Source organism: Aquarana catesbeiana, linkage group LG13 (assembly GCF_042186555.1).
Source record: "Aquarana catesbeiana isolate 2022-GZ linkage group LG13, ASM4218655v1, whole genome shotgun sequence".
In the NCBI taxonomy this organism is placed as follows: domain Eukaryota; kingdom Metazoa; phylum Chordata; class Amphibia; order Anura; family Ranidae; genus Aquarana; species Aquarana catesbeiana.
The window spans coordinates 34,624,328-34,648,494 of record NC_133336.1 but is presented as its reverse complement, the minus strand read 5'-3'; the positions used below and the strand labels follow the sequence as shown (position 1 = coordinate 34,648,494).

The 24,167-nt window shown below is 47.4% G+C and overlaps 2 protein-coding genes across 2 annotated transcripts in view; one reads left to right on the top strand and one right to left on the bottom strand.

Annotated features, from left to right (window-relative positions):
* FANCM (FA complementation group M) overlaps nucleotides 1-5,237 on the bottom strand; it is a 258,713-nt gene extending 253,476 nt beyond the window's left edge. Inside the window, exons 1-3 of the mRNA XM_073609784.1 lie at nucleotides 4,816-5,237; nucleotides 4,069-4,449; nucleotides 875-1,047 (exon numbers count right to left, since the gene is read on the bottom strand). Of these exons, the coding sequence (XP_073465885.1) occupies nucleotides 875-1,047; nucleotides 4,069-4,449; nucleotides 4,816-5,074 (813 nt within the window). The 5' untranslated portion in view covers nucleotides 5,075-5,237. The remainder of the gene's footprint in view (nucleotides 1-874; nucleotides 1,048-4,068; nucleotides 4,450-4,815) is intronic.
* A 73-nt stretch (nucleotides 5,238-5,310) lies between these two features.
* FKBP3 (FKBP prolyl isomerase 3) lies at nucleotides 5,311-23,813 on the top strand. Its single transcript, XM_073609783.1, has 7 exons — nucleotides 5,311-5,492; nucleotides 8,630-8,731; nucleotides 14,104-14,208; nucleotides 14,954-15,089; nucleotides 17,725-17,792; nucleotides 17,993-18,090; nucleotides 23,665-23,813. Exons 1-7 carry the CDS (start codon nucleotides 5,379-5,381, stop codon nucleotides 23,717-23,719), a joined length of 678 nt encoding a protein of 225 aa, XP_073465884.1. The 5' UTR covers nucleotides 5,311-5,378; the 3' UTR covers nucleotides 23,720-23,813.
* The last annotated feature ends 354 nt before the right edge of the window (nucleotides 23,814-24,167 follow it).

Below are 24,167 nucleotides of genomic sequence, written 5' to 3'. Positions count from 1 at the left end.
CCGACCGCTTATTATTCTAAATAGGAAACCTTCATTTTATTTGCAAATATTAAAGATTCTAAATACCAGCAAGAATAAGTCCTTACATTTAAAGAGCACCTGTCATTTCAGATCCATCATGGCAGCGCCTGTTAGTGGGCATCCACTCACCTGCTGCCGCCATGTCCCTCACCTTGTTGTGTCTCTGCCACATCACCAGCCGTCCCATTAAAGTAAATAGGACTGTCGTTTGGGAGACAAGCAGAACGGCGATCTGCCTATGTAAACAAGGGAAGGCATGGATCCTGCGGGACAGAGATGACAACAGTTGCTCTTTAAAAAATTATGTTTGAAATCAAGCCTTTTTACTAACAATTCAAATCGACTTGATTTAAATCAAATCCACTCAGATTACAGGTATAGCGCCTAAAGCTGCGTAAATCCCAGTATACATCCCATAGTTTGTAGATGCTACAAACTTTCACACAAACCAATTAATACAATCTTATGGGGATTTTTCTTTTTTTACCAAAGACATGTAGCAGAATACAGTTTGGCCTAAATTTATGAAGAAATTAGATATTTTTGATGTTTATTGTATAGGTTTTATAAGAATGTAGGAAAAAGGGTTTTTTTTTGCCTTTTCTTTTATATAATAAAAACTTAAAAAAAAAAAAAAAAAAAAAAAAAAAAACCCAGTGTAGATCAAATACCCAAAAGAAAGCTCTATTTATGTGAACAAAAATAATAAAAATCTAATTTGCATAGAGCGTTGCATGACTGCGCAATTGTCATGTAAATTAGCACAGTTCTAAATAGCAAAAAATGGCCTGGTCATTCAGGTGGTAAAACTTTCCAGTAATCAAGTGGTTAAACCTGGCTCCATCTGACTTACCTGGCAATACGCATGATTGCCCAGAGCCTTGTGAGCTTCGTCTATGACCAGACACTTGATATCAGCAGCAGAGCATGCACCTCGGGTGAGATCATTCACCATGATCTGTGGGGTCAGGAAAAAGACCCTGTGGGCGTGCCACATGTCCCTCCGATTCTGCGCTTGAGTATTACCTGTGAATAAATAAATAACACTTAGGAGGAGTCACCTGATGAAAATACATATAAAAAGAATAATTCAAATAATCACAAGTAAAGCATAAAGACATGCTGGTAGGTTAATTGGATCCTGTCTAAATTGTCCCTAGTATGTATGAATGTGAGTTAGGGACCTTAGATTGTAAGCTCCTTGAGGGTAGGGACTGTTGTGAATGTACAATGTATATGTAAAGCGCTGCGTAAATTGACGGCGCTATATAAGTACCTGAAATAAATAAATAAATAAATAAATAAAGCTGTGATAAAAGAAAAAATGAACACGCTTTGAGAATAGTTGGACGATACTTGGCTAGAACAAGAACTGCAAAGCTGCTGCAGTAGTAAGTTGTACAATATATTCTTTCTAAAGCCTCGTACACACGATCGGATTTTCTGCAGACAAAACCTCAGACTTTTGTCCGAAGGTGTGTGCCTGGATTTTGTCTTGCATACAAAACGGCAAGGAATTGTCAGCCAACAAACACGAATGTAGTGACGTACTACGTGGTTTTTCATCTCTTTAGCGCCACCCTTTGGGCTCCTTCTGCTAATTTCGTGTTAGTAGGAGTATGGTGAGTGTTGATTCGCGCTTTTCATTTCGTGCTTTTCAGTTCGTTCCTGAACAGCGGTTCGTCAACCAGACATGTTGTGGAATCGGAGGAGATAACGTGTTATTTATTATTGGCCTTGGAGTTATTGCTTTGACCCAAGTCCAGTCCAGGAACAGGAGGAGGAGTTTGTGGACCAAAAATTGGTGGCTTTATTAATTGTGACCAATTATATCATATGCCTTTGCTGCGGGAGCTCCAGGAGAATATTCCAGATGTTTTTGGGAATTATCTCTGGATGATGGACCCCTGTGCTTTCACCAACTCTTGGCATTGTTGACCCCCTATATTAAGAAGCAGGACACATGCATGAGGCTTTTATTTTATTTTTAGGTTGAATAATAATGATTTGATTTGTTTATGTTTTCTATATTTTTGGATGCATAGAATGCACTTTTTGGTCAAGTTCTATTGGCAGATAGCATGTCTAATTCTATTTGTTTTCTTTTTTTAATGCACAATTAAAAAAAATTGTGTAGAATAATACTTAGCCAAGTATTATTCTACACAATTTTTTTTATTGTGCATTAACACTGCCCATGTGTTTTACTTCAAATGACAGTTTGGGAGTCGGCAGTTACATTAAAAAAAAAAAATATATATATTATATATATAATGTAAAACTGACAAGGGACACCAACATAGTTGTATCTTTGTTCTTAAAAACTACAGGATAATGGTGTTGTGGTAACTTGCCCAAATAAAAAAAAAAATAAGCATAATAATATTATTCTTGATATCACTAGAAAAAAAAAAAGCCTTTAAAATTTTGTTTGCAATGACTCCATCAGTATCACCAGCAAAGCAGCTTCATTATTATCCCATTAAAGAAGAAGAGAATTGTGCGCTGCATTTCGAGATTTCATAATTTGCCGCGTCACGAATGTTAATTCCCCATTACGAACGCTAGTTTACAAGACCGACCACTTCTGGCTCGTCCTTGTTTCCGAGCATGCGTTTGTACTTTGGACTTTTGTCCGACGGACTTGTGTATACACGATCGGAAAATCCGACAACAGACATTTGTCTGCAGAAAATTTGAAAACCTGCCATCCAACATTTGTCCGCGGAAAATATAACAATTGTCCGATAGAGCGTACACATGGTCGGATTTTCCGCCAACAGCCTGTCATCTAACATTTCCCGTCGGAAAGTCCGATCGTGTGTACGACGCTTTACAGTTCACCTCCTCCATCACACGAGTGAACGCTCCAACAATGAGCTGCTGGGTCAGGGGAGAGAAAGCACACAGGAGGAGGGGGGGGGGGTCAAAATCAGAAAGAGCTCTCTCCTGTGATGGTGGGATAAACATTAGGGCCCTTTTCACACAAGAGGTCCGATCGGGTCTGGGAGTCTTGTTTTTCAGGTGGACACGATCGGACCCTCCATTCACCTCTATGGGCAGTCAGATGTCAGTGGACTTGTGTCCGTTTACACCCGGCTACGTCCAAACCGATAAAAACAAACAGAATGGGATCCATTCCCCTCCTTCTGGCTGGATTGGATGGAAGTCAGGTGTAAAGGGGCACAAGTCCACTTACCTCGCACTGCCCATAGAACAGAGTGAGCTGTGTGTGTTCCAAATAAGCAGAGCGGACATGGATCTCATCCAGCTGCTCCGCTCAGCAGAAAAAACAGATCCAGCCCGTGTTTAAAGGGCCCTCACTGCTGGGAGTGACTCCGCAACATCCTGGCAACACGGCAAGATGGGATCATCCCATCTCAATGGGAGTTTTTCAGTCAGACTTCAGAAGGTACACTATGGGGTTTATTTACTAAAGGTAAATCCGCTGTGTGCTGCAAGTGCAGTCTCTGTAGATCTGAGAGGGACAGGCAACGAAAATAAAAAAAAAACTGCATTTTTGCTTGTACATGATTGGATGATAGAAATCAGCAGAGCTTCCCCACAGATCTATAGTGACTGCACTTCCAAGTGCACTTGTAGTGCATAGTGGATTTGCCTTTAGAAAATAACCTCCTATATTGTCAAAAGTATTGGGACGCCTGCCTTTCCACACACATGGACTTGTCCAACAATAGTGCCTGACCTCACAAATGCGCTTCTGGAAGAATGATCAAACATTCCCATAGACACACTCCTAAACCTTGTGGACAGCCTTCCCAGAAGAGTTGAAGCTGTTATAGCTGCAAAGGGTGGACCAACTCAATGCTGAACCCTACGGACTAAGGCTGGGATGCCATTAAAGTTCATGTGCGTGCAAAAGCGAACGCAAACCCTGTAGCATTCCAGGCCAGCAGTTTGCTCTCTTTGCTGACATCACCAGTGGAGGAACCAATCACAGGACATCACAGGACAACAAACCCACCAAATTAGAACATGACCCCCCCACCCCTCCCGTATTGTAGCCATGGTGAGGGGGGGGGTTACCTGTCATCACCACCATGTGCTCCTGAGGAATACCCATGACCCTGAAGCAGGCTTCGATCTGCTGGGCCACCAGAGGTTTGGTGGGAGCCATGAAGACGATCTTCCCGGACGGGTACCAGCGGTAGAAGTTGTACATCACCACGGCAGCGATGAAGGTCTTGCCCAGGCCGGTGGGCAGACACACCAGGGTGTTGTGGTAGAGGGAGGCCTGCGCCATGGTCATCTGGTACTCCCGCACCGGGTAGTTGGTGGGATAAATCCAGACACTGCCGGCTGACAGGTCAAAGCCCGGAATGTTCTGGATGTCAGGATGGTGACCGGTGCCCGGGTGGTGAGGGGCTCCGGGGGGAAGATGGTGACCGGTGCCCGGGGGGTGAGGGGCTCCGGGGGGAAGATGGGGGTGAGGGGCTCCGGGGGGAAGATGGTGACCGGTGCCCGGGGGGTGAGGGGCTCCGGGGGGAAGATGGGGGTGAGGGGCTCCGGGGGGAAGATGGTGACCGGTGCCCGGGGGGTGAGGGGCTCCGGGGGGAAGATGGGGGTGAGGGGCTCCGGGGGGAAGATGGTGACCGGTGCCCGGGGGGTGAGGGGCTCCGGGGGGAAGATGGGGGTGAGGGGCTCCGGGGGGAAGATGGTGACCGGTGCCCGGGTGGTGAGGGGCTCCGGGGGGAAGATGGTGACCGGTGCCCGGGGGATGAGGGGCTCCGGGGGGAAGATGGGGGTGAGGGGCTCCGGGGGGAGGTTGGTGACCGGTCTCCGTTAACGTTTTCTCCGCCTCGTACACGGCCACCAGCAGCACATCATCATCCTCCTCCTCGTCGTCGTCCTCATCCTCACCCGGCTGGGGTGCCGCCTGCCAGGCTGGAGGTGGTGGGGCCCTACTGGGGCCTTTCTGGGAACACACACCCTTCCTCTTCCTTGCAGGCTTAGCTTTGACCTTCTTAACCGGGGGCTCAGGGGCCACACCGGACCCCCAAGCCTGGAACAGGGTCCTCTGCTTCCCATTCATCGCCACTCCGCCATAGGAAAGTTCAGCTGGCTTCAAATCAGGCGCCCCGCATCTCACGTCACGGCTCAGCTTGTGACGTCAATACTCCTGACATGAGAGCGGAAGTCCGCATCACGTGGGTACCCGTCTGGCGCCGCCATGTTGAGTGAGGGCACATAATTACCTGCGCACGTCCCTGTGTGCCCTCACCTAACGTGGCGGCGCCAGCTAGATACCCACGTGACGCGGACTTCCGTTCTCCTGTCCATTGAAAAAGTTTCTATTTGGGGGGGGGCGGAGTTATTATAAGCAAAAAGCACATGTCATGGCTGTCGCAAACGGGGAGCCGAGCCGAGAATGGAGCGAGGAGCAACTTCACAATGACGATTTATCGAAGAAGGATGTGATCGTCTTCCTGCAGCAGCACTCATCGGAGGCGGTACGTGGGGGGAGGGGAGGAGAACTTTCATCACAGCACCAGAGAGCCCTCCATCCACCACACGGCCCATCCCCCCCATAGTCCCCTCCATCCTACTATCTGTATAAAGATAATAACTTTGAAAATCAGAATTTTTCAAAGAATAGGATTGGTGGGTGTAGAAAAATTGTTCTAACAGTGGAAGGGGCTTAAAACTTGATCCTGCGTAGAGAGAGGGAGGGGGGTCTGGTGTGTGATGTACAAAGAGCAAGGGGCAGTTGTTTCAGTGTACAGAAGGCGGGGCTCTGCAGTGTACAGAAGGCGGGGTTCAGGGGCTCTGCAGTGTACAGAAGGCGGGGTTCAGGGGCTCTGCAGTGTACAGAAGGCGGGGCTCAGGGGCTCTGCAGTGTATGGAAGGCGGGGCTCAGGGGCTCTGCAGCGCACGGAAGGCGGGGTTTAGGGGCTTTGCAGGGCACGGAAGGCGGGGTTTAGGGGCTTTGCAGGGCACGGAAGGCGGGGTTTAGGGGCTTTGCAGGGCACGGAAGGCGGGGTTTAGGGGCTTTGCAGGGCACGGAAGGCGGGGTTTAGGGGCTTTGCAGCGCACGGAAGGCGGGGTTTAGGGGCTTTGCACGGGAGATTCGCAGTGCACAGAAGGTGGGGCTTTGTTTTTTTCAGTGCACAGGTGGGGCTCGGAGGTTTTGCAGCGCACAGAAGGCAGGGCTTTGTGGGGCTCGGGGGGTTTTGCAGCGCACAGAAGACTGGGCTCGGGGGGGGGGTTTTGCAGCGCACAGAAGACTGGGCTCGGGGGGGTTTTGCAGCGCACAGAAGACTGGGCTCGGGGGGGGTTTTGCAGTGCACAGAAGACTGGGCTCGGGGGGGGGTTTTGCAGCGCACAGAAGACTGGGCTCGGGGGGGGTTTTGCAGCGCACAGAAGACTGGGCTCGGGGGGGGGGGGTTTGCAGCGCACAGAAGACTGGACTCGGGGGGTTTTGCAGCGCACAGAAGACTGGGCTCGGGGGGGGTTTTGCAGCGCACAGAAGACTGGGCTCGGGGGGGGGGGGGGGGGGGTTTGCAGCGCACAGAAGACTGGACTCGGGGGGTTTTGCAGCGCACAGAAGACTGGGCTCGGGGGGGGTTTGCAGCGCACAGAAGACTGGGCTCGGGGGGGGTTTTGCAGCGCACAGAAGACTGGGCTCGGGGGGGGTTTTGCAGCGCACAGAAGACTGGGCTCGGGGGGGGGTTTTGCAGCGCACAGAAGACTGGGCTCGGGGGGGGTTTTGCAGCGCACAGAAGACTGGGCTCGGGGGGGGTTTTGCAGCGCACAGAAGACTGGGCTCGGGGGGGGTTTTGCAGCGCACAGAAGACTGGGCTCGGGGGGAATTTTGCAGCGCACAGAAGACTGGGCTCGGGGGGGGGTTTTGCAGCGCACAGAAGACTGGGCTCGGGGGGGGGGGGGGGGGGTTTGCAGCGCACAGAAGACTGGACTCGGGGGGTTTTGCAGCGCACAGAAGACTGGGCTCGGGGGGGGGGGGGGGGTGTTTTGCAGCGCACAGAAGACTGGGCTCGGGGGGGGGGGTTTTGCAGCGCACAGAAGACTGGGCTCGGGGGGTTTTGCAGCGCACAGAAGACTGGGCTGGGGGGGGGGGGTTTTGCAGCGCACAGAAGACTGGACTCGGGGGGTTTTGCAGCGCACAGAAGACTGGGCTCGGGGGGGGGGGGGTGTTTTGCAGCGCACAGAAGACTGGGCTCGGGGGGGGGGGTTTTGCAGCGCACAGAAGACTGGGCTCGGGGGGTTTTGCAGCGCACAGAAGGCTGGGCTGGGGGGGGGGGGTTTTGCAGCGCACAGAAGACTGGACTCGGGGGGGGGGGGGTTTTGCAGCGCACAGAAGACTGGGCTCGGGGGGTTTTGCAGCGCACAGAAGACTGGGCTCGGGGGGTTTTTCAGTGCACAGAAGACTGGGCTCGGGGGGGGGGGGTTTTGCAGCGCACAGAAGACTGGGCTCGGGGGGGGTTTTTCAGCGCACAGAAGACTGGGCTCGGGGGGGGGGGTTTGCAGCGCACAGAAGACTGGGCTCGGGGGGGGTTTTGCAGCGCACAGAAGACTGGGCTCGGGGGGGTTTTGCAGCGCACAGAAGACTGGGCTCGGGGGGGTTTTGCAGCGCACAGAAGACTGGGCTCGGGGGGGTTTTGCAGCGCACAGAAGACTGGGCTCGGGGGGTTTTGCAGCGCACAGAAGACTGGGCTCGGGGGGTTTTTCAGCGCACAGAAGACTGGGCTCGGGGGGGGGGGGTTTTGCAGCGCACAGAAGACTGGGCTCGGGGGGTTTTTCAGCGCACAGAAGACTGGGCTCGGGGGGGGGGGTTTTGCAGCGCACAGAAGACTGGGCTCGGGGGGGGTTTTGCAGCGCACAGAAGACTGGGCTCGGGGGGGGGTTTGCAGCGCACAGAAGACTGGGCTCGGGGGGGGGTTTGCAGCGCACAGAAGACTGGGCTCGGGGGGTGGGGGGGTTTTGCAGCGCACAGAAGACTGGGCTCGGGGGGGTTTTGCAGCGCACAGAAGACTGGGCTCGGGGGGGTTTTGCAGCGCACAGAAGACTGGGCTCGGGGGGTTTTGCAGCCTGCAGAGGTCAGAAGTATATACAGCACACAGCAGTCCTTGTTCTATTTACCAACACCCTCTTAAGGTCTCATTCAGGCAGGTGATTAAGCCCATCCTTTATTACTGTACATTTTTTTTTTTGCCAAAGTTGAATTATGCCTTTAAAAAAGAAAAAAAAGTGAGGTAGCAGGTATAAAGTGAGGTCACCTACCTGCTGCAGCTTTTATTGCCCTCTGCTAGCAAATACCAGCCCTACTGAACAGTCACTTTCTTCTAGTGATAAGTCTTGTCAGCCCCCTTCCATCTTACACGCGTTCTTCTTGGCCAAGGAAGCAGCCCATCATAACTATGGGTGGGAGGAAGCAGCACTGACACTTCTCCTAAGAGGGATCGGGGACACAAATGTACAAACAGCGGTTTTAGGTTTTTTGACGTCCCTAAAGGGGAAAAAAAAAATATTTCCTTCTGAATCCAGGTTTTGAATATCACTTTCATTGTGTTTTAGTAGCAGTTTTGTACCCTCAGTATTACAGCATGTCCATGTTTTCTCTCAATTCTAGTTCCTGGCAGAACACAAGTTGCTTGGAAACGTCAAAAATGTAGCAAAAACAGCCAATAAGGATCATCTCATCGCAGCCTATAACAAATTATTTGAAACAAAGGTAGGTTTGAAATGTTGATAACAATGGATTAATTAAACTGTAAACATGAGACCAAATTGGAGCGGGTCTATAAGGGATGTTGGCCTTGGGGTACATGTAGAATTGCTACGATGAGTGGAAAGGAGAAGACCTCTATTTCTGGCCTCTATTTCTGGCCTAAATAGAAATTCCAGATGTGTTTTGGCAGTGAGATAGAAATTCCAAATTCCCACTGCAAACTAAGGAGTGTATACACTGTGTGACCCAAAAGTCTGGACCCCTGACCATCATACCTACATTTATATACTGTATATATATGTATATATATATATATATATATATATATATATATATATATATATATATATATATATATATATATATATATATATATATATATATATATATATAGCCAGAAGTAGGTGGACACCCCTCCATGTTGAGTTCAGGTGTTACGATTGAAGGGTACTATAAATACTACATCATACAGTAAAATCTTGGCCAATACATGTAAAAAAGCAAACCGAAGGTCCAAGCCAATTTAAAGTTGTTGTAAACCTCAGACATGAAATATGAGTAACGCATATCCTTCTATAGTGTGTATTTGTCAAGTAAAGATCACTTTTGTCTGCTGCTCTGTTCCTCTATCAGCATAAATCACTTGTAACAAGTTTTCCTGACACCAAGAGAAAAATGGTGACAGAGGAGGGGCCTCCAGCTGATTGACAACCTTAGCTCTGTTCCTGTGCGCTGTGCGAATTGGATGTGTCCCTTCCCTCCAATCAGCTCTCGGAGCTCTCCTTATTGAGCTCTGCAGAGTGTAACTTCAGCTCTCTCCCCTTTCTTTCTGAACTGTCAGACAAGCTTTATAATTCAGCACTTTGAATGTAGAGAAGACTGCAGATAGACTGGTAAACTTATGTAGGAGGATTTGTTTCATCTGTGTACCACCTGAAGCCAATCACTTCATTGGTGGGTATATGGAGGGTTTACAACCATTTTTAAGTGGAAATCCAGGCTAAAACTTAAACCCCTGCATCTACAGACATCCAAGATCTAACACTAACCTATCTAGCCCTGCAAGGAAGAAATCCATATACATACCTTTTTCGGCAGGCGATTCGACCCAATCCCACGCTGTGCTGTGGAGGCGGGGCAGAGGACATGTCCAACAATAGAAGCCCCATAGTAACTCTATGGATGACGACAATTCCCATTCATTTCACAGCCGTTGTCGCAATGTCCTCCTGCAGAGGTTCCGCCGCTGGAGATCGGGTTGGATCGGCTTCAGAAAAGTATGTATACTGATTTTCCCAAAGCGTCTTTCAGGACAGCACCTGGGAGATAGTGACTCCACCATAGGAAACACCTCCTTCCTCCAGAACTTTAAAGGGACGCTACCACACCTCAGTTTTTGTTTCCCCCGGTCCGGAGGGAACATCTTTTGTAGGGGAGCCATGATCTTAGGGCAGTCTTGAGAGACTGGTTTCTTCCCCCCCCCCCCCCCCCCCCCCTTTTTTTTTTTTTTTTTTTTTTTTTTTCCCCCTCCTTTTTTCTAAGACCCCAGCCCTCCTGCCTTACCAGGGTCTCTACAGCGGTAAGGACGGGCTCCTCTTCCTCCTAGGTGCTCGGGGAGAGCCGTGTGATCCGGTGACCCTGCTCCAGGCTTCCAGGAGCAGCAGCTGCATGTGCACCACCGCCATTTTTGCGGAGGCCGTGTAGAGTCTTGGCCGCGCCGGAAGTGACGCTCCTATGAGCGGATCACTGGGTCGGCGCCCGGGGTCATTGTCGGCGCAGGGGGAGAGGGCAGGAGCTGGCGCCTATTTCCACTTCCGGTACGAAGCCATAAGTGGAACGCTGCACACCTGGTATGGGGGACATGGCGTCTGCAGCAGTGGGGACAGGCACCAGCAAGGCTGGGGGGGGGGGGGCGGGTTAACCAAGCCTGCCCGTTTCCTTTCCTGGGGTTACGGTCTTCTTTTTTCCTTTCCCCCTGTCTGGGCACCGGAGGCTGTGTTTCTTCCCCTCTTAGTGCACTTTATGGGGTGATCCACAGGCAGAAACTTGGTCTCACCAAGGGTCCCCCCCCCCTTTTTTTGTATTTTCGCTCTGACCCGGGAAAAAAGAAATGCCCGTCATGCAAGGCCAAGATGGGAGAAAATTGGAAAAAAGCCTTATGCAGTACTTTTAGTACTACTTTAGTGAAAGAGGACTCTGCTTCTGTGTGTGATAACTTGGTTGCCTCTGTAAAGAAGGAACTTTATGGCACAATTCAATCATTCCGTGACTCTTTAGTTAATCCGGCTGCGAGTCAGCCCTCCACATCAGAGTCCACCCAGGGTTCACTTTCTGACCCGGTGGTAAAAACTGTCTGAGGGTCCGTCTACCAGGGAAAAAACAATCCCCTGCACCTTCCAATGACAGTTCGGAAGACAAGGGTGAAGGGGCAGAAGTGTCCAAGTTTAAGCTATCCCTGGACGAAGTTAATGGTCTCCTTAGAGCCATACATGTTACACTTGGCCTAAGCGAAGAGATAAAGGAACTTGCACTATATGACTGAATGTACGCAAGTCTAAGGGGTGAACGTTTCTGGTGCATTCTGTCATCTCGAATTCCATAAAGAAGGTATGGCAAGATCCGGAGGAAAAACTTTTTTTTCTCGAGCCCACAAGAGATGCTTTCCTTTCGAGGAAGAATCCTCTGCGGTATGAAACAAGATCCCTAAGTTTGACGCTGCCTTCTCCCAGGTCTCTAGGTCCACCGACAGGATGGTCAAAAAAATGCTTGTTCCCCCTTGGGGTATGTACACTCTAGCACAGAGGTAGGCAACCTGGGGCCCTCCAGCTGTTGTGGAACTGCATTTCCCATGAGGCCTTGCAAGGCTGGCAGTTACAATTGCCCCCAGAGGCATGATGGGACTTTTAGTTCTGCAACAGCTGGAGGGCCCCAGGTTGCCTACCCCTGCTCTAGTACGTCCTGTTCCAGTCAGTTACCACGCTCCCGGGTCACATATTTAGACAAAATATAAAGACTTAGCGCTGGTTCACACAGGGGCAACACGACTTACAGCGCGACTTAGCAAGGCGACTTCAGCGCGACTTCAGCGCGACTTGGAGCGACTTACAAGGCGACTTCAAGTCGCCTCCAAGACAGGCGACTTTCCAGTGGCCAATCAAACTACAATCCGCTCTGGGGGAGGGAGGGGTTTGCTTGAAAAAAACATCTTCTCTTCCTGTGAAGTCGCTTCACTATAGACCACGATCCGACTTGTAGGCGACTTCCATTGAAATCAATGGGTACAAGTCGCCTACAAGTCGCCTTGAAGTAGTACAGGGACCTTTTCTGAAGTCGGAGCGACTTCAGTAGCGTACATATAGACGGCTCTCATTCACTTACATGGACTTTCAGATGTCAAGCGACTTGGGGCGACTTGAGGTCTGACAAGTCGGATCCCAAGTCGCGGTAGTGTGAACCGGCACTAACAGTTAAGGATTTTTTACAGTGAGCACTATTAGTGCCGGTTCACACTACCGCGACTTGGGATCCGACTTGTCAGACCTCAAGTCGCCCCAAGTCGCTTGACATCTGAAAGTCCATGTAAGTGAATGAGAGCCGTCTATATGTACGCTACTGAAGTCGCTCCGACTTCAGAAAAGGTCCCTGTACTACTTCAAGGCGACTTGTAGGCGACTTGTACCCATTGATTTCAATGGAAGTCGCCTACAAGTCGGATCGTGGTCTATAGTGAAGCGACTTCACAGGAAGAGAAGATGTTTTTTCAAGCAAACCCCTCCCTCCCCCAGAGCGGATTGTAGTTTGATTGGCCACTGGAAAGTCGCCTGTCTTGGAGGCGACTTGAAGTCGCCTTGTAAGTCGCCCCAAGTCGCGCTGAAGTCGCCTTGCTAAGTCGCGCTGTAAGTCGTGTTGCCCCTGTGTGAACCAGCGCTTATTATACATATGTACAACACTCACATAAAAATTCTTGTTACACAGCATATCACTTAGGACTCACAAATATCTGAATTTGCAACTCCCATATGATTTTAGTATAGCGGCGGGGTGACGTCAATCGCAGCAGCTCCACCTCCCGTATGCGTTGCGTACAACGGGACTTCGTCAGCGGGTGTGGAGCTCCCAAAAGTACTAAAAAAAAAAAATTTTTAAAAAGTATCTGTATTTGTTGTATTTAAAAAAAATGCTATTGGTGCATCCCTACTACAAACTATCTGCAAGTAAACTTCAGTGCAAACGTAGGCTTATAGTGAAAAATGGGGGGCCAACTCCATATTGATAGTCATGCTTTCAGAGTGGGATGTTCACAAGCTTTTGGGGGGGGGGGGGGAGTGTGGCTGGATCAGAGGCAGAAGGGGGGGGGGGGGGGGGGAGCTGGGATCAGAGGTGGGGGGAGTGGGGTGGTGGCTGGGATCAGAGGCGGGGGAGGGGGTGGTGGCAGGGATCAGAGGCAGAGGGGGGGTTGGTGGCTGGGATCAGAGAGGGGTGGCTGGAATCAGAGGCAGAAGGGGGAGGGGTGGCTGGATCAGAGGCAGAAGGGGGAGGGGTGGCTGGGATCAGAGGCAGAAGGGGGAGGGGTGGCTGGGATCAGAGGCAGAAGGGGGAGGGGTGGCTGGGATCAGAGGCAGAAGGGGGAGGGGTGGCTGGGATCAGAGGCAGAAGGGTGGGGGGTGGCTGGGATCAGAGGCAGAAGGGTGGGGGGTGGCTGGGATCAGAGGCAGAAGGGTGGGGGGTGGCTGGGATCAGAGGCAGAGAGGGGGGGAGGTGGCTGGGATCAGAGGGAGGGGGGGGGTGGCTGGGATCAGAGGGAGGGGGGGGTGGCTGGGATCAGAGGGAGGGGGGGGTGGCTGGGATCAGAGGCAGAAGGGTGGGGGGTGGCTGGGATCAGAGGCAGAAGGGTGGGGGGTGGCTGGGATCAGAGGGAGGGGGGGTGGCTGGGATCAGAGGCAAAGGGGGGGTGGCTGGGATTACTCACCCGAGCCCTGGAACTTGACCCACGGGGATGCGCTGTCTCTCTGCCCGGGGTTCTCTGCTCTTGATGGGATAGCTTGATAGCAGCGCAGCCATTGGCTCCCTCTGCTGTCAATCAAATCCAGTGACCCAGGGGGCGGGGCCAAGTCCTGCATTCGGCCTCTTTGGATGCCGAATGCTGGACTTGGGAGCGCGCCCGCAAGGTAATCCCCCGGGAGAGCGCTTCTCCCAGGGGGTTATCTGATGTGGGGAGGAGCTAGTAGAGCCGCCGGGGGACCCCAGAAGACGAGGTTCGGGGCCACTCTGTGCAAAACGAGCTGCACAGTGGAGGTAAGTATATGTTTTTTTCTTTTGTTTCTAAATAACAAAACCCTTACAGTCACTTTAAACTGTGTGTGATCTTCTTCCAGCGTTTCAAGGGAACAGATGGAGCTGAAGGTGTGACAAGACAAGTGAAAGATCTTAAAGTCGATGATGAAAAGCAAGCTGAAACCAAAATAGAGGTGGTTGATGAGGTAGGTTGTTTTGGATCTGAACTCCTGTCCAGAACCCCCCCCCCCCCCAAAGTAGAAGTATTGACCGCTATATTCCTGTAATGTATTAACTTTTTTTTTCTGTTCTGCTGTGTCTTGGTTTACTTAATGCTCCTGGTTCTATGCAGCTTTTTTTATTAGCTCTGTAGAGCAGTGGTCTCCAAACACTGGCTGGATGAGGCCCTTTGCTTGCCTTTATTTGGCCCTTGAGGCATTCTTTCTGCCACTGACACCAACAATGGGGCACTATTAATTCTAGTGACACCAACTATTTCTCCCGCTAATACCAAAGATCGGTCATTGTTTACTCCCAATGGCCACAGTCCGACCCCCCCCTAAAGTATGAATAGAATAGAATTCATTTATATAAAATAACCTTCTGACTTTACAACCAGCTGCTGATAAATATCCTGTACACTTTGGTGTAGGGGTATATGACCACCTACCATGATGCATTACTTGTGTCCATTTGCCAGCCTCGGTGTCACATAATGAAGGGCATTAACCCTGTGTAAGCTCCGACACAGAGCTTACACAGGAATAAATGGGCAGTATGTTCTTTTACATAGTGCAGTTTAATTGTAGCAGGTTATGAATAAATATACATTTTTTTTTTTTTTTTTTTGCTTGTTTATTTCTAAGTGTCTTACCAGGCATACATATCACATTGCTTCCTATTAATAACCTCTATTCAGATAGTACTTAGAGTTTTGTTATTGTTTGTTAGGGTCCCCCCAAGTACACCAAGTCCACCCTGAAGAAGGGAGACAAGACCAACTTTCCAAAGAAAGGAGACACTGTGCATTGTTGGTACACTGGGAGTTTGGCGGATGGAACCGTGTTTGACAGCAATATACCTGCAAGTAAGAAGCCCTCTGTATGATTCAAGTGTCATTTTGAAGGCATGCATTTATTATTTTTAGGGCCAGTTGGCACCACATGCAGTCCAGTGCATTTTTTTTTTTCTGCATCAAAAACGCATGGAACGTGAGTTGTATGGTTTTCAATGGCCTACTTCACACCAGTGCTTGCATTTCCAGTGTGTTCCAGTTCCAAGGGAAAAAAAGGTAGAACATGCTGCATTTTTCCTGCACTGGACTGTACTGGAATGCTGTAAGACACATCCAAAATGCACTAGCGCGCACATCATTGTTTAAGTTTAAAAGAGGGGGGGGGTACACTGCAACGCATCAAACGCGCATGCAGAAAAGCATCTGAAACACATCCGGACTGTGTTTCTATGGTGTGAACTGGCCCTTATTCCTGTTCTGTAATTGTGACTTTTCAGGGACTAGTTGTGTTTAAACCCCCAGCTCTGGTTTCGGGTAGCGTGAGGACCAAATTTATGAGGTTTCTCCTCTTTTCGCATCTCTAGTAATGTTAGTAATGCATGAAATACAGCAACAAATTTTTAGGTTGCACTCCGCTGCAGTTCTTTTTTTTTTGTTAAATCGGCTGTTGTTCACACCTTAAAGGAACTAGGATCTTGGTTTTATTTTATTTTTTTGGGGTTAACAAACACTTTAAGCCACCGCCTGGCTGTCATTTTGCTATAGGCTGGACAGGATGCGGTCCGCTTTCAGATAAAGGTGGTCTCTGCGGCGGATTTTCTGCACGATCACTTTTATCGGCGGCAGGAGAGGGCCCGTGGGGCGCTCCGGTGCCCTCCGACGCTTATAGGAGCCAGCGGCGGAGGCGATCGGGTCCTTTCTCCTGTTAGGTTTGGAGACTAGTGAGGGGGAAGATGGCCCCCGCCCATCTCCATACCATTGCAGGGCGGATATTTTTTTTTTTTTTTTTTTAACAGGCACTGTATTTTTTTTTAACCTCTTCCCAACCCAACTATAGCCGAGTGACAGCTACAGTGCGGTCGCATGTTTCTGGGAGGACATCTATTGACATCCTCCCCGTGATTGCGCTTCCTGCGTGCCCATTGGCAGGGGTCCTATGATCGCTGTGTCCTTCGAACGCAGCTCATCACAAATCTGGGTTATGAGCCAATCACCGCGGCTCTTTACCATGTGATCAGCTGTGTCCAATCACAGCTCATCAGTGTAAACCGGATTTGCCGGTTATCGCTGACAGGGTGAGACGAGCAATCCACACAGGAGACCTGCACTGATCGTCAGTGCCGCCTCGTCTGTGCCCATCAGTGAAGAAGTTTACTTGCGTACATTTTTTTTTTTTTTTTCCTTTTTGTTTAGCAAAAAAATAAATGCCCCAGTGCTGGTTAACCACTTCAGCTCCAGAAGATTTTACCCTCCTCCTGACCAGAGCACTTTTCACAATTCGGCACTGCATCGCGTTTAACTGACAATTGCGCGGTCATGCGACGTTGTACCGAAACAAAATTTGCATCTTTTTTTTTTTTTTTTTTTTTTTCCCCACAAATAGAGCTTTCTTTTGGTGGTATTTGATCACCTCTGTGATTTATTTTTTGCGCTATTAACAAAGAGCGAAAATTTTGAAATAAAGAATATTTTTTACTTTTTGCTATAATATCCCCCAATTTTTTTTTTAAACAAATTTATTCATCCGTTTAGGCCGATTATGTAGTCTACATATTTTTGGTTAAAAAAATCACAATAAGTGTATATTGATTGGTTTGCGCAAAAGTTATAGCATCTACAAACTATGGGAAAGATTTATGCCATTTTTATTTTGTTTTTACTAGTGAATGGCGGTGATCTGCAATTTTTAGCGATACTGCGACGGACAGATCAGACACTTTTGACACATTTTTGGGACCATTGACATTTATACAGCCATCAGTGCTATAAATATGCACTGATTACTGTATAAAAGTCACTGACAGGGAAGGGGTTAACACTAGGGGGCGATAAAGGTGTTAAATGTGTGTTCTAACTGTATGGGGATAGAACTGACTGGGGGAGGAGACATATCGTTGTTCCTACTTGGAACAAACGACATGTCTCCTCTCCCCTGACAGAACAAGGATTTGTGTGTTTAGACACACACAAATCCCCGTGCTGGCTCTCGTGCACTGGCAGCGATTGCCGGCCACGCGCAACCGGCGCGCGCGTGCCTCCGGCGGCTCTTAAAGGGAACTTGTACAGGTTTTCGTGCAGGGGGGGCATTCTGCCCCTGTAAAAAGATGTGAGCCGGTCGGGAACCGGTTAAGTACCATCAAAAGAGCTCTTTGTGTGGAAAAAAAAAATACAAATTTTCACGTGGGTACGGTGTTGCATGGCTGCGTAATTGACATTCAAAATGCGACAGTGCTGAAAATTGGCCTGGGCAGGTAGGGGGTGAAAGTGCCCAGTAGGTGAGGGGTTAATTGCTTTCGAGGTGACAGTTGCTGAAAATAATAAACCTGTGACCTGCTGAGGAACTGTATACATTACTTTGTACTAGAATTGTTTTCTCTTTGCTAACCTGGAGTGCTGGGATTTCTAGTTCCATGCCATTTGCATAGCCATGGATCTTCTAAGTCTGGTGGTACAGCTAATTCACTGATTTCATTTTTTTTTTTGTCAGGTGCAAAGAAGAAGAGAGGTACCAAGCCCTTAACCTTTAAAGTCGGTCTTGGCAGAGTCATTAGAGGTGTAAGTAAAGAAACACACAGCAGCTAAACGGATCTGAATGTCATGTGGTGGCCTTTTAATTACAAAGAACCTACGCCTGTACAGAATAGATCTTATTAGTATGAGGCCTATAACACTGTTAGCGGTCAGTATAGGCTGGGTGAAAAAAAGTACAAGAAATATGTTCATAAATTTTTTTTTTTTTGTTGTTGTTGTTACAGTGGGATGAAGCTCTTCTCACCATGAGCAAAGGTGAAAAAGCTCAACTTGAAATCGAGTCTGAATGGGCCTATGGCAGGAAGGGCCAACCTGACGCCAAGTATCCTTTATTGATTTTCTTTTATGCGATTCCCAATTTTTTTTTTTTTTTGTCAAACACCCAAAAGCATCATACTCCTACTTAAGACAGTATTCTGCAGCCCCCACCCCCCTGAAGAAAAAAAGTACAAAAAGTGAGATTTGGGTTCCTGTACCCTCCTTACCAGGGTCCAATGAGAAGGACCAGTGAATGTCAGTGAGTGCAGGTAGGGAGAGTTATACATACCTGCTGTGTGCAATGGTTTTGCACAGAGCAGCCCCTAGCCCTTTTTTTTTTTTTTTTTTTTTTTTTTTTTAATGGGTCCCCTGCCAGTGGTTCTGGCTCCTCCTCCTCCGACTGGACATTGTCCATTCACACAGTGTGGCTCAGCCCCACCCCCTGCTCTCTCATTGGCTCAACTGCTGTGATTGACAGCAGCAGGAGCCAATAAGTAGAGAGACCCGGGAGAACCACTGCTCTCATGCACATTGCTGGATGGAGGTGTCTCAGGTAAGCATAAAGAGGGTGACAGCTGAACCCCAAAAAAAATTAGTGGTTCTAGACGGCTTTTTTTTTTTTTTTTTTTTTTTTTTTTTTTTTTTTTTAATGCATTAAGAAAAAAAAAACTTTCAGTGTGCAGCAGCCCCCCTAATACTTACCTGAGCCCCATCTCGATCCAGCGATGTTGCATGAGAGACTCGGCTGACCAGGACTCTTCCTCCTGATTGGCTGAGACACAGCAGTGGGCTGCTATCAGTGAGCCAATGGGAAGAGAGAGGAGGCGGGGCCGTGCCACGGCTCCAGATATTAATGGACACACAGGGCATTGGCTTGAGTGCTCCCATATCAAGCTACTTGCTGTGGGGGAACTCAGCAGGAGGGAGGGACCCAAGAAGAGCGAGGATCTGGGCTGCTCTGTGCAAAACCACCAGAGCAGGTAAGTATAACATGTTAGTCTTTTTTTTTTTTCTTTATTTAAAAATAACATTGTTTCACTTTAATGCATAGAATGCATTACCATCACTTTGGACATCAGTCCCACCCTCTGTTTATGGTTGTGCTACAGAAATCAGGCATGCTGAATGTGGGATGAGTTGTCCTACAGTTTGTTTGCCAGTGTCCAATCCTCCTGTAGGCGGCTATATGAAGCACTAACCCCGAAGGAGCTGCTGATAAATGTTCAATTCTGCACCCTGCCTCTCAACCCCAAGAACAGTCTGGACCCCTCTGGTACACCTGTATGGTAATATGAGTGTGGGACTCAGCAGTAAAGAGAAACACAGTAATGATACACTATATTTACCGTAACCTTGGGACCCGTCACTTCAACTGTAATAATAGATAGACTCACACAAAATATCAATTAACCATTCAGGAAATTTAACACAAGGAACAGTGTGAGAATTTGAAGGTAATTAATGACGATGGATAGCAGTCAATGTATATATGAAACCATAGATTCACTGTTCACCATAGAGATGTATATGCAGACAGGCGCACAATAGGACAAAAGCTCAATCTCCTCAAAACTTATATTAAGCGCCTTCCCACAGACCTCAAAGCATACACCCCAAATCTGCAGTAAATGTTATGAACATGATAGATATATAGAGATAGAGAGATAGATATAGATATTTATATATTTTATTCTATTCTGTGCTCAAGGGCTCCCCCTAAGTTGTACTGCAATGTTCCAAATGCAAAGTGAACTGTCATGCTTTTGTGATGCTTTGTAGAAGATGAAGAAAAGTCCCTTGTCTTCTTGATCTCCAGCTAGCTTATGGTATTAGACTGCAGTATTTGTAAATCCAAACGGGGAAACCAGTAGAAAGCAGCTTGTAGGATAAATGATGCACTGGTAATTGTGTACTTGCACATATACGGCACTTATAATACTTTCTCCTTGGCAGTGGATGCAATTCAGTATGGACTTTATGGCACAGAGACACAAATCCTAAAATACAACTGTATGCAGCCTGTGGATAAGTGAGATCACTTCCGTGGGACTACAAGTCTCCCCAGCAGTCTGTAGATGGCACACTTAGTTAATAATGTACTCTACTGGAATAGGCATGTGCCCTTCTCACCACATGGACCCAGAGGCTGTTAGGCTCCGTCCAGACTCTCCTCCTGGTATCTCCGTCTGATGAAAGATGGCTCCACCATGCTGTAACGCTCCTCCGGATAGCTGGGTTGCAGGAACTTTCAGATGTCCTGGACTGCACACCGATCCGCAGTTAAAGTGGCAGGGCTGTACTCTGGAATCCCTCTGAGGCTGGCGATCCCACTCCGCGCCGTGCAGGGCCCGATCTTTTGGGTCACACAACACAAAAGAAAGATGGCCGCGCTGACCCTTTTATCTCTGCTCCCAGCATGCAGCGCAGTAGCTTGGCCTTGTGCGTTTGTGGCTTGGCGTTGTGGGTTTTGTAGTACCAAAACTAAGTTAAGCACAAGAGTCACTTCCTCTTAAACTACATCCCCCCACAATGCTTTGTAACGTCTCGCAGAAGCTAAAATAAAAGTCTCAATAGCATTAAAAGGGCACTAGAGGGAGCCAAACTCTTAACCTCCCTGGCGGTATTCCCGAGTCTGGCTCTGGGTGAACATTCAGTACCAAAAGCGGTAACCCCGAGCCAGACTCGGGATCGCATCGCAGGATCCAGGCAAAGTAACTCACCTTGTTCCCTGGATCCTGCGATGTCTCCCGGCTGTGTCTGCGAGTCGTCATCTCGCTCGATTCACAGTGCTGAGCTCCGCTCCCTGCGTGCGTTGCGATGCACGGGGACGGAGTTCGGCGCCAAATTCAAAAAATTAAAAACGCACAATACATACAGTACACTGTAATCTTACAGATTACAGTACTGTACAAAATAATCACACATCCCTTTTGTCCCTAGTGGTTTGTCCAATGCCCTGCATGCAGTTTTATATTATATATACTGTTCTTTCTGCCTGGAAACTGGAGATTGTCCATAGCAACCAAAAAGTGTCCCTTTACATCAAGTGGTTTTAGACCAGCAAGAAAACAGCGATAGTAAATTAGAATCACTCGCAGAATTGAGTGATAGTGATTTGTGGCGAAATCCGTCATCAAACACTAAAAGTAATGACAGCGACAATTCTGCAACTGCGCATATTTCAGTGTTTTTGATTTGATTACACTATTGAATAATTTTTATTATAATTATAGGTATTTATTATATTATAATTTATTATTTTGTGTTTCAAACTTTATCATACCCGGGATTCTACTAGACTCTTGTTTGGACAGATTTAAGTGAGTTATTCCTAAGAATTACAGGCCTACAATCTAAAACACTAAATTTCAATGCAAAATAATTGTACCGCTTTCAGCACCTAAAATCTGAAATAATCATACCGCCAGGGAGGTTAAGGAACAATACATTATTTAGCATGATTGGGTAGCAAAACCCCTGCGCTACATATATAACCCAAAAGTTTTAAGACTTCCTGTGTCCCCTCCATGGACTCCAAGAAAAATGATTTTACGGTGAGTGCAAGAATCCTCTTTTCTTGGCCATCATCAGCAAAGCACAGGTTCACTTTAAAACCCATAATGCAATTGATGTAAGCCCAAGACATCACACTCATTTGTTCTTGCTATAAGAATTTCCTTGAAAAGCTTTGAAAGAAATGAATGGTGTTTAGGTCTCTGTTTTTTTGTTTTTTTGTTTTTTTGTTTTTTTTGTTTTTTTTTTTTTTGTTGTTTTTTTTTTTTCATCCACAGAATAGGTTTTAGCCCTGGTTCACACTAGCCTGACTCTAAAGTCGCACAGCTTTCATTGCAACTTTGGAATCTAACTTTGTGACATTTTACAATCTCTGGCATTGAAGTCAGACCAAATTGGTTCAGGAACCTTTTGTAAAGTCTGAGCGACTTGTGTCAAATCAGTTGAGACGGCTCTCAAAGGTCAACATATAATTTGACATCTTAGGCGACTTGTGCTCATAAGTTGGATCCTATGGCGCACCAGTCGGAACCGAGCCTTACTGTAGATATTGATCACATGTTGTCAGATCTTTGTGTATTTATTAGGTTGAGTGTCACGGATACACCCATAGGCTAAAAAAGTGAAAAAAAATATTGCTTGTGATCAGAAACGCATCACATGCTTTGCAGGCATCTTCTGACATGCTTAGGGAAGTTCCCAGAATTGAATAGACTTTTATAGGATCTCTTTCCTGGTAATAGTTATTTTGATACTATACCATTTATAGTACTGTTGGAGAAAATTATAGTCTGTACATTTTACACCTTATTTGTCACATAAGCAAGTTTTATTAGTGAAGCCTAGTTTGACTGGAGGGAGAGGAGGACTAGATACTCTCCTGCCAAGGTTGTTCCTACTCAAGTGACTATGATGTAGGGACTACATTGATTGTCTCTTCTCCATTGTAGGATGACAGATAACATAACCTCAGGCCTCAGATGCTCAGTAGGACGTCACTTACCTGATCTATTCTCAGTGCCCTATGGGACATACACTATATTGTCAAAAGTATTGGGACATCTGCCTTTACACACACATGAACTTTAATGGCATCCCATTCTTAGTCCGTAGGGTTCAATATTGAGTTGGCCCACCCCTTGCAGCTCTAACAGCTTCAACTCTTCTGGGAAGGCTGTCCACAAGGTTTAGGACTGTGCCTATGCGAACGTTTGACCGTTCTTCCAGAAGTGCATTTGTGAGGTCAGGCACTGATGTTGGACGAGAAGGCCTGGCTCACAGTCTCCGCTCAAATTCATCCCAAAGGTGTTCTATCAGGTTGAGGTGAGGACTCTGTGCAGTCAATTTTCTCCCACGTCTTTATGGACCTTGCTTTGTGCAGTCATGTTGGAACAGGAAGGGACCATCCCCAAACTGTTCCCACAAAGTTGTAAGCATGAAGTTGTCCAAAATGTCTTAGTATGCTGACGCCTTAAGACTTCCCTTCACTGGAACGAAGGGGCCAAGCCCAACCCCTGAGAACCCCACACCATAATACCTCCTCCTCCAAATGATTTGGACCCGTGCACAAAGCAAGGTCCATAAAGACATGGAGGAGCGAGTTTGTGCAGACCAGTCAAGTTCCTTCACCACAGAATCCTGACCTCTACCTTGATACCTTTGGGATGAATTAGAGAGACTGTGAGCCAGACCTTGTCCACATCAGTGCCTGACCAAATGTGCTTCTGGAGGAATAGTCAAACATTCCCATAGACACACTCCTAAACCTTGGTCAGCCTTCCCAGTTGAAGCTGTTATAGCTGCAAAGGGTGGGCCAACTCAATATTGAAACCTATGGACTAAGGCGCCATTTAAGTGTGTGTGTGTGTGTGTGTGTATATATATATATATATGTATGTATGTATGTATGTATGTGTATATATATATATATATATAGGCATGTGTCCCAATACTTTTGACGGTATAGTGTAAACAGGTGCAAATATCTATAATTCTGAGAATAGTGAAGATCTCAGACACTGGTATCTTTGTTGTTGGTCAGTCTTTGCTTCCCTTCCAGGCTGTACTGGTCCATTTTCGAAACTGGATATGGAGCTTCTATGGTTTCCTTAACTACGTTACTCAGAATCCCACCCAATGCCAAGCTGTTTTTTGAAGTGGAACTGGTTGACATCAACTGAAAAATAACAGCTGTGATCTTCAACTACCAGAATGTGACGGAATAAATGCTTTGTTTACACCTCTGCTACCATGTAAATAAACTGGACACATTGATCTTTTGGGTGTTTCTTTATTAACCACTTCAGCTCTGGAAGATTTGCATGGTCATGCGACGCTGTACACAAATAAAATGTGTCCTTTTTTTTTTTTTTCCCCACAAATGGAGCTTTGTTTTGGTGGCATTTGATCACTTCTGCAATTTATTTTTTGCACTATAAACAAAAAAACTACATTTTTGAAGAAAAAAATTTATTTTTTTACATTTTGCTATAAAACTTTCCCAATAAAATTTTTTTTAAAAAATAATAAGATTTCTTCATTAATTTAGGCCAGTGTGTATTCTGCTACGTGGTTTTTGGTAAAAAAAAAAAAAATTGATTGGTTTGTGCATAAGTAATCTACAAACTA

Coding starts and splice junctions, on each gene's coding strand:
- FKBP3 (XM_073609783.1), top strand. CDS start 5,379: ATGGCTGTCGCAAACGGGGAGCCGAGCCGAGAATGGAGCGAGGAGCAA. Junction 5,493..8,629: donor AGCAGCACTCATCGGAGGCG/GTACGTGGGGGG, acceptor TCTCAATTCTAG/TTCCTGGCAGAACACAAGTT. Junction 18,091..23,664: donor AAGGGCCAACCTGACGCCAA/GTATCCTTTATT, acceptor TACGTTACTCAG/AATCCCACCCAATGCCAAGC.